Genomic DNA, 9,602 nt, shown 5'->3' on the forward strand with positions numbered 1-9,602 from the left:
GTAATGGTTGCTGTTTCTGTGTTCCTGGTCTGAGTGTCTTTTGTTTGTTTTATTAATAAATGTGCTTGCAATTGGATTCACTTCTCGCTTCATTCTTCCCGCATCGTTACAGTAGGCCTACTGCGGCCAAACAAAATCTGACTGAAAGCAATTTTTGAAATATCAAGCTCAAATTTGGAACACAACTTGTTTAGATTTATGGCTTTGATTTTTTTTTTTTTGCCGTTTTAGAGTAAAAAGTGTTTTTGAAAATATACAGCCTAAGAATTGAAAATAGTATTTTTGTGCATTTTCATTACAATAAACATACAATTCTGTAACTTTTTTAAAATTACTTTTTAAAAAAAAGTCACTTATAATCTGCCCAGTGTCTCTGGAAAGAGATCAAACTTAAGTCTTTTCTCTAGTCTAAAGCATTCAAGATTTACCACATATGGTTGGCACCCTGACACTATGCTCAAAAAGTGAATAGATGGATTATAAATATAGCATAATAATTTTGTACCTAAAAATATTAAATAAAAAAACGTATCGAACTAAAATATAGTACATTAAATTAATTGAAATAAAAAATAATAATTCTGTCATTTTTGACCGACACGTGAAGAGCACCAGAGAGTCTAATATAGATTATTTCTTTTAAAATTACATGGTCACTCACAGTACACTCTTAAAAAAAGAAAGGTTCCTTGAACCTTTAACATCCATGGAATGGATGAACAAAAGGTTTTTAATGCACAATTCCAGATACACAAAAGGTTCTTTATAGTGGAAAAATGTTTTTCGGATTGTTGATTTATTGTACTCTGTACAAAGTATACAAACATGTATGTCCTCTTCACTTAGAAAATAACAAAACACATGATTATGGTAAAGGAAACATTTGTAGGAAAAGAAAAGTGAAACAGGGATAAAGTAGATGAAGATTTATGGCATATTCCAGTTTTCACTTGTCTGATGGGCGATTAAGAAAAGAATGCAAAGAGAACAACACTCCCACACACCCTCTCTCCCGTTTGGGGAGTATATAAAGCTCAGCCCACACTCAGTGGTCTATACAGTCTCAGAAGTATACAGACAACTATCGTTCACTATGAATAGACTATTATTTGTCTCTGTGCTGCTCTATGCAGCTTCTCAAACTGGGGAGTAATATTCCATATCACTATTCTTTGTCTATTTATGCTGCAGGATAAGCATTTTTGTTGCGCATTTTTACATTTAAACATGGGGAATAGATATATTTTGTTTGATTGATGAGGTTTTCCTCATGTTTACGGTTTAAATTATTGTGTTATTTGCAGGTGAATGCATTACAGGAGGAAAAGAGGCTGATGCACACTCTCGTCCGTACATGGCTTCACTTCAGTGGGATGCAAAACATGAGTGCGGTGGCTTTCTGATCTCCAGTCAGTGGATCATGAGTGCAGCACACTGCTTTCAGAATGGGTATGTAACATAATGACACTAGTGAGCTGTGCGACAGCATTGAGATGCAAAGATGAAATAATTTCAGTCCCAGATCATCGTGATTTGCTCGGAGGGTTTGTTTTGATTTTGTTTTGAAGTTGCAGAAATACTAAGTTGCAATACTAAGTTGCAATACGAAGTTGCAAAATGATAAATGTCCTGTTTGTTGCAGGAGGGCATCCGGTGTTAAAGCTGTGTTGGGTGCTCACTCCCTGTCTGATGCTGAGGACACTAAACAAACCTACGACACTACAGTCTACAGCCATCCTGATTTCAGTATAAGCAACTATGACAATGATATTGCCCTGCTCAAGGTACATACTGTGATCCAATCATGTAGCTGAAAAACAGTCTGTGTATGCATATGGTGAACACTATTTCACCAAGTACAACATGTTCCTCTGACAGTATGTGTAGAGATCAGTTTTCTTCACCAGACTGTAAATTACATAGAAGAATTTTGTTTTTGACAGCTGGAAAAGCCAATCACTGAGAGCAATGCAGTGAAACCAGTGAAATTCCAACGTGAAGAAGAGGCCGATCCCAAGGAGTCTGCTGTTGTGGAAACAGCTGGATGGGGCTCTTTGAACAACCTGGGAGGACGACCAGACAAATTGCAAGAACTCAGTATCACGGTCAAGAGCCGTTGGGAATGTGGCCGAAGTGACTACTATGGATTGAAGTTCACCAGCAACATGCTCTGTGCTGCAGAAAGACGAAAGGACACCTGTGATGTAAGGTTTAATGGTTCATAAAGTACTGACATGACTGCTATACAGTAGGTGGAAACAAACTCGAATATATGACCTCTCTCGCTTCTGCCGTCTTTCTCTCTAATAGGGTGACTCCGGAGGTCCTCTCTTATACAAGGATGTTGTTGTGGGGATAACCTCTAATGGAGGGAAGAAATGTGGCTCCAGCAAAAAGCCTGGACTCTACACGATCATCTCCCACTACACAAGTTGGATTGACAGTACAATCGCTGAGTAAAAAAAGCTGTGGAATCCTTTGCATATATATAACCTGTATTTTTTCATACGTCCTGTATATCTCATGTATTGCCTACATTAATAAAAACTTTTCTACACCTACCTGAATCTAGTCACAATTATTTTTGTTGTTTAAATAAAAGGTTTACATTCTTAAAATGTCATCAACACCACTATTAAACAATTCAGTGTGAAGTAAGAAAGTGCTGAAATAAGCCAGCATGAATTCCATGTTGGTCCATGCTGGTTGGTAGAGTGCTGATCTAGATGGTACCAGCATCAAGTATCCCATGCTGGTCCCAGCATTCAAAACACACCTTATGTTGGTGACAACCAATGCTGGATTTTTCAGCAGGGACACAATAGTGAAGAAATGCATGGAAATAGACAACTTCAATTCAACATCAATTTCATTCTGCTAGGTGTGTGCCGTCCTCGATATGTCAACTTAATATCCTGACGGCCAGCTAAACTTTTTGCCCCACACCAAGACTCTGAAGATTAATCTTAGTTCCACAGGTTTAATGGAGTTACAGAGAAAAAAGTGAAACTGCAAAACAAAAGAGCAGGGACAAATTTGCGTCACGCCAATCTCACTCAACCTCAATTCCACATGAATAAAGACTAAATTACACTATTACTGTTGCATTTCGTTTGTACACATTTTTCATTAATATACAAGCAAAAATACATGTGAACAACAATCAGGTCATTATAGCATCTTTAAAGTGCAGCTTATTAACAAATGACACGCGAGAGCTAGCATTCACATGCCGTACATACAGACTATCCCCAGACTACACTCTACAAACTTAAATATTGAGAAAAATAATGAATACATCCAGACAATCTCACAAAACAAGGTATACATACCGACGATGCTAAGCCAGACACAAGAATTCGACAGATGCGATTGGGAACTAACAGACTAGAAAGACTTTTGAAGTGCGAGAGTTTTCCTTCAGACTACGGGACACGATATAGGACATTTAGAACAATGCGGTCTTAAAGTGAACATGACCTAAATAGCATATGATAGCATAAAATGCATATTCCTGGAACACATTTTTCGGAAATGCTGACTAAATGTAAAGCATGTTTATCTTCTGACTTGAACTTAATACTTATTTACATTTTCTTACTGATAACAAAACACTCCCCGTCTGACGTGGACACACGTCACCCCACAGTCTATGCACAGTCCATTTTTTTTTAAACAGTCCATTTACTAAACAGTCCATCACTGTGCCTTTGGAGGTAGAAGGAGAACTATTTCATTGACTGGCCTGAGAAAGAGGCTAGTCCCGCCTGGTTTGATGATCTTCACCTCAATCTGGCGCACTTTCCCATCTTTGCTAGGGAAGGCCTGTGTAATCAGTCCAAGAGGCCATTCATTCCTAGGTGCTTGGCTGTTCTTAAGGAGAACAACGTTTCCATAGAGATCTATAGAGATCTGCAACTCCAAACTCACCAGCAGGAGCAGGGACAATGTTCGTTTTTTGTGTGAGAAGAGCAGCTGGGGTGAGTATGAACGAATCATCAGGGTCCATAGTCACTGGAACAAGTGGCCTGGCGTTGATGATCGCTGCGACTTCTGCCATGAAAGTCACCAGCACTTTGTGGGTGAGCTTGTCTTTTAGCTGGAGGAACATTGAGTCCAGAATCCTCCTCGCCAGCCCTATCATTCTTTCCCATGATCCACCCCAATGGGAGACATGTGGGGGATTAAAGGACCAGATGCAGCCCTTGTCTGAGAGGTAAGTCTTTACGGCAGTACTGTCAATGTTTGAGGCTATCTTCAGTTCCTTACAGGCACCAATGAAGTTCGTGCCGCGTTGATGAAGCTAGAGGTGTCGAGAGATTCTATGACTTCAATGTGCACAGCTCTTATGCTCATGCACGTAAAGATCACTGCCCACCTTTTACTTTGAGCGAAGCCGCCTCTGGTCTTGCGTGAGAAGACGTTCTATGGGCCGAACACATCAAGACCCACGCTGGAGAACGGAGGATCTGTTGAAAGACGATCGGCTGGCAGGTTAGCCATTTTCTGGAGGCTGAGTGGAGCTCTGAGTCTTCTGCATGTTATGCATTGGTGGATGATGCTGCTTACTCTTTTCTTCCCTCCGACTATCCAAAGGCCAGCTGAACGGACCGCCCCCTCAGTAAAGTGACGGCCTTGATGGTGGATTTGCTCGTGGTGGTGTCTGATGAGCAAAGTGGCGATGTGATGTTGGCCAGGAATAATCAGGGGAGTCTTTTCACTCTGTTCGAGACTTGATTGAAGAAGACTGCCTCCAACTCTGAGAAGGCCGTGTGTGTCAATGAACGGGTCGAGATTTCTGAGAGGACTTGTTTTTGGCATCCTTTCCTCTTTTTGAATGCACTTCATCTCTTGGCTGTAGACTTCCTGTTGAACTGCTTGGATGATTACAGCTGACGCTTTCTCTGATTCCTCAACTGAGAATACAGCTTTGCAATAATGCCAGCCCTTCCATGCTCTGTTCTCTCTGTGAGCTGTCTTGAAATGACAGGCTATGTGAACGAGGCGAGTGACTGCACGAGTTAATGACTTCCAGGTAGAGAACTTAGCAAAGCGTAGTGAATCCAGTTGCTTGTTTGAGGCTGTAGTGCTCATGGCAGACACCAGAGGGGGGATGTCTGAGACTGTGCTCGGGTCAACAAGGTCTTACTTGGTCTCAGGAATGCTGGGCTCTGGTTTGGAGAGAAATTTGGGCCCACTCAGCCACTTGGTGTGTTTCAGTTGGCCAGCAGGGACGGAACGTGTTGCGTGATCTGCAGGGTTCAGGTCTGTTGGCACGTTGCGCCACTGGTCTGGTCAGCTGGATCTTCGGATGCGTAACACCCGGTTGCTGACATAGACATAAAAGCGCCTGGTCTCATTGCAAATATAGCTTGGCCTGGGAAATGGCCTCTATACATCTCATCCTCACCTCCTACTTTCGCACCTCGTTGACTACCAGCTTCCTCCTTTGAGCTGGGCCTGCCTTGTGCCATTTAGGAGGAGCTAAACTGAGCCCAAAACCCCCTCTTCCATGCTGTGCCTGTCCCATGATATCCCTAATTTGAAGGTTAGCCATTGCCTCTACTACAGATTTCTTTGCTGACCACTTTCTACCAGTTTTTACCACAGAGGCTGCCTCCCTTACACATTTGTCGCGTGACTCTGCTAAAGTCATTTCCAGTCTGACCTTGGCACACTTAAACTCCTCAGTTAAAGCAGAGACTGGCAGCTGCAATACTCCTTTACTTTAAAGTCCCACTCTGCTGAGGCAGCGTGGAACTCCCAACCATTTCCTGATGTATGAACTTATTAACGCTTCCAGCTTATCCACTGTTGTCAAAGAAACCTCGTACACAGTCAGTGGCCACAGCAACCTTGGCAGTAGACCAAACTGAAAGCACCAGAGTTTTAGTTTGCCTGGTAGAGCACAGCTGTTTATGCTCTTCAACCCTTCCACTGCTTGTCGTCTAACTTCTCCCACTCGAAACTGTGTCCTTCAGATCCCCATCGTACCATCTCCCAAGACTCTTCACTGGCTTCTCAGAAACTGTTGGTATTGCCTCACCATTAATGAAGAATGTTTTATCTACTACCTTTCCTTTAACTATCGAGATGCTCCTTGATTTAGAGGGCTTAAATTGCATTCGTGCCCATTCAATATTATCTGTTAACTTCCCCAATAATTGTAGTCATGGTTGTCATGTCATCCATGTATGCTCTGATTGGTGGTAGTCGCATCCCAGAAGCCAAGCGCTCTCCTCCTACTACCCATCTTGATGCCCTAATGATTACTTCCATTGCCATGGTAAAAGCCAGTGGAGAAATGGTGCATCCTGCCATTATTCCAACCTCTAAGCATTGCCATGCGGTGCTGAATTTTGGAGTTGAGAAACTAAATTACAAATCTCCAAAATACAAAATACATTGGTACTCTAAAAAAATCAAACACTGCCCAAAGAAGCTCATGTGGCACTGAACCATATGCATTAGCCAAATACAGGAATGTCACATGGAGCTCCTTCCTCTCCTTTCTAGCTGATTGAATTTGTTGCCAGATAACATCGATGTGTTCTAAGCATCCTGAGAACCCTGGAATGCCCGCTTTTCGAACTGAAGTGTCAATGAAGCCATTCTTTAATAGGTAGGTTGACAATCTCTGCGCAATAATGCTGAAGAAAATCTTACATTCGACGTTTAATAGTGAAATAGGACGAAACTGACTGATGCTTGTAGCATCTTTTTCTTTAGGTATAAAGACTCCACCTGCACGGTGCCATGCTCTAGGTACAACCTGCTTTTCCCATGCCACTTTTATCAATTTCCACAGAATTCGTAGAACTCCTGAAGCACTCTGTACGGAACTCCATTAGGCCCTGGAGATGATGAAGCCCTTGCCTTTCTCACAACCTGCTCTATCTCTTTCCACTTAGGTGCACAGACCTCCATTTGGTATTCTGGTGGATTGATAGGTGGGATATCTGACGGAATTGACATAGGCTCATACCTTTTGCATCTGTATGCGTTTCCTCCAAATATCTCTCTAGCTCAACCCTAGATGCTTTTAAAGTGCCATTCTTCTCACTGGTGAATAACTTCTTTACGAATTTGAATGGGTCTTTATCGAAATTAGCCCTCGCATGCTCCTTCTTTTTGTAGCGTTTCCGTAGGCGCTCAGCTCTGCGTAATGTTGCAAGCTTATCTTTTATGGCCCTTTGTAAGAGATTGAGTAACTCCTTCTGACTTTGTTCTGCTTTTTTCCATTGCTTCCTCAGCTGTCTCCTTTCTCTAACTAACCCTTCAATTCTCTGCTGCCGTCTAGATACAGAAGGAGTAGTTTGTACTTTTTCCTTCCTTTTTTCCACACCAAACCTCTCACTTCCACATGCGTAAATGATGTCCCCAAATTTATCCAGCTTCTTTTCAACTGTACCAGTTAATCTTTCCAATGCAAAGCATAGATCTGTGTTCACCGTGTCCCATGCAGTTTTCTCACAAGCTCTTGGCCATCTAACTCCAGGCCTATGCCCGTTGAGGTTCTTTTCTCTCTTATGCTGGTTAGTCTGACCGGGTTCACAAGTATCAATGTGTTCATCACTAACTGTGCAAACCCTCATCTCCTCTATGACAGGGGTACTGATATCCTGCGAACTGTGGTTTGCTTCCTGTCGCTGGATTTCATTCGACTGACTTGACTGACTTCGTAAGAAGTACTGATCAATGCGAGGCCCTTGTCCCTTCTCCCTCAAGCATTTCATTTTCCCTTGATGAATCTTCAACCCCCTGACCGTTGTCGCCTTGCTCCAGCCACAGACACAAGCTTGGAGTTCAATGACTTTGCTAACTGCAGAACCTGAACTAGTCTTTTGTGAAGTACTCTCCATACTCATATCCGTTTCCATTCCAACGTCGTTAACCATGTTGTCCAACATTGAGTCATCTTCCGCCCCTGCTCTCGCAGACTCTAGGGGTATTTTTCTCTTAATTTCTTCAACTCTTAGTTGATCAAGCACATACTGCTTTGTGCGTTGTGAGGCTTCTAAAGGAACAGAGTCTATGTTCAGTTCATAGCTACGTTTCTCACTCTTTTTTATGTTTTAGCATTTCTATAGACACTTCCAACTTAGCTTGTTGTAGCCTCAGATAAGCTTCCTCCTCAGCATAGCGTAGGCGTGCCTTTGCTGCTTCGGCTCTCGCTCTTGCTCTGACTGCTGCAGACGCCTCTGACCATGAACTGGATCTCACTGAACAACATACTTTTGAGTGCGTCCTTAACGATGCACAGCGTGGTTTCTCCTGTGCTGCTGTACTTCCTTGTGCACTCTCCTCTGTAGCCTGTAGCTCGGTGGCGCGTGCTGCTCCAGTAGCACCTAACTGTAGAGTATGATCCGCTGATCGTCCACTGGATGCGTGTGACGACATGTTGGCTAGCTTCCAACTCGCTCTGCTTTATCTCGCCTGCTTGATAACCGTCGTTTCACTGTGCCGTCCTCGATATGTCAACTTAATATCCTGAGCGCCAGCCAAACTTTTTTCCCCACACCAAGACTCTGAAGATTAATTTTTAGTTCCACAGGTTTAATGGAGTTACAGAGAAAAAAGCAAAATTGCAAAACAAAAGAGCAGGGTCAAATTAGCGTCACGCCAATCTCACTCAACCTCAATTCCACATGAATAAAGACTAAATTACACTATTACTGTTGCATTTCGTTTGTACACATTTTTCATTAATATACGAGCAAAAATACATGTGAACAACATTCAGGTCATTATTGCATCTTTAAAGTGCAGCTTATTAACAAATGACACGCGAGAGCTAGCATTCACATGCCGTACATACAGACTATCCCCAGACTACACTCTACAAACTTAAATATTGACAAAAATAATGAATAAATCCAGACAATCTCACAAAACAAGGTATACATACCGACGATGCTAAGCCAGACACAAGAATTCGACAGATGCGATTGGGAATTAACAGACTAGAAAGGCATTTGAAGTGCGAGAGTTTTCCTTCAGACTACGGAACACGATATAGGACAGAACAATGCGGTCTTAAAGTGAACATGACATAAATAGCATATGATAGCATAAAATGCATATTCCTGGAACACATTTTTCTGAAATGCTGACTAAATGTAAAGCATGTTTATCTTCTGACTTGAACTTAATGCTTATTTACATTTTCTTCCTGATAACAAAACAAGGTGAAATATGCCAAAAATGCTTTCTATTAGAGTATTATATTATATTACTGTATATTATATTATATTATCCACTGATCAGCCACAACATTAAAACCATCCGCCTATTGTGTAGGTCTCTTTAGTGCAGCAAAAACAGCTGTGATGCATCAAGGCATGGACTCAAAAAGACCTCTGAATGTCCTGTGGTCTTTTAAAGGAATAGTTGACTTAAAAATGAAAATTCTGACTTGACTTAGTAGGAAAAATAAATACTATGGAAGTCAACGGGTTCCATCAACTGTTTGGTTACTGACATTCTTCAAAATATCTTCTTTTTTGTTCAGCAGAAGAAAGAAATTAATACAGGTTTGAAACAACTTGAGGGTGAGTAAATATGACAGAATTTTCATTTTTAAGTGAACTTCCTTTAAGTCT

General features: G+C 41.7%; 1 protein-coding gene across 1 annotated transcript; it reads left to right on the plus strand.

The window, feature by feature from the left end:
- The first annotated feature begins 1,012 nt into the window (after positions 1–1,012).
- On the plus strand, positions 1,013–2,561 carry cfd (complement factor D (adipsin)). The gene is made up of 5 exons (XM_077237438.1): positions 1,013–1,144; positions 1,304–1,449; positions 1,643–1,784; positions 1,944–2,204; positions 2,311–2,561. Exons 1-5 carry the CDS (start codon positions 1,094–1,096, stop codon positions 2,458–2,460), a joined length of 750 nt encoding a protein of 249 aa, XP_077093553.1. The 5' UTR covers positions 1,013–1,093; the 3' UTR covers positions 2,461–2,561.
- The last annotated feature ends 7,041 nt before the right edge of the window (positions 2,562–9,602 follow it).

This window comes from Siphateles boraxobius, unplaced genomic scaffold (genome assembly GCF_051911475.1).
Source record: "Siphateles boraxobius isolate OS27281-9 unplaced genomic scaffold, OSU_SipBor_1 20, whole genome shotgun sequence".
In the NCBI taxonomy this organism is placed as follows: Eukaryota; Metazoa; Chordata; class Actinopteri; order Cypriniformes; family Leuciscidae; genus Siphateles; species Siphateles boraxobius.

Coding starts and splice junctions, on each gene's coding strand:
- cfd (XM_077237438.1), top strand. CDS start 1,094: ATGAATAGACTATTATTTGTCTCTGTGCTGCTCTATGCAGCTTCTCAA. Junction 1,450..1,642: donor GCACACTGCTTTCAGAATGG/GTATGTAACATA, acceptor TGTTTGTTGCAG/GAGGGCATCCGGTGTTAAAG. Junction 1,785..1,943: donor ATGATATTGCCCTGCTCAAG/GTACATACTGTG, acceptor TGTTTTTGACAG/CTGGAAAAGCCAATCACTGA.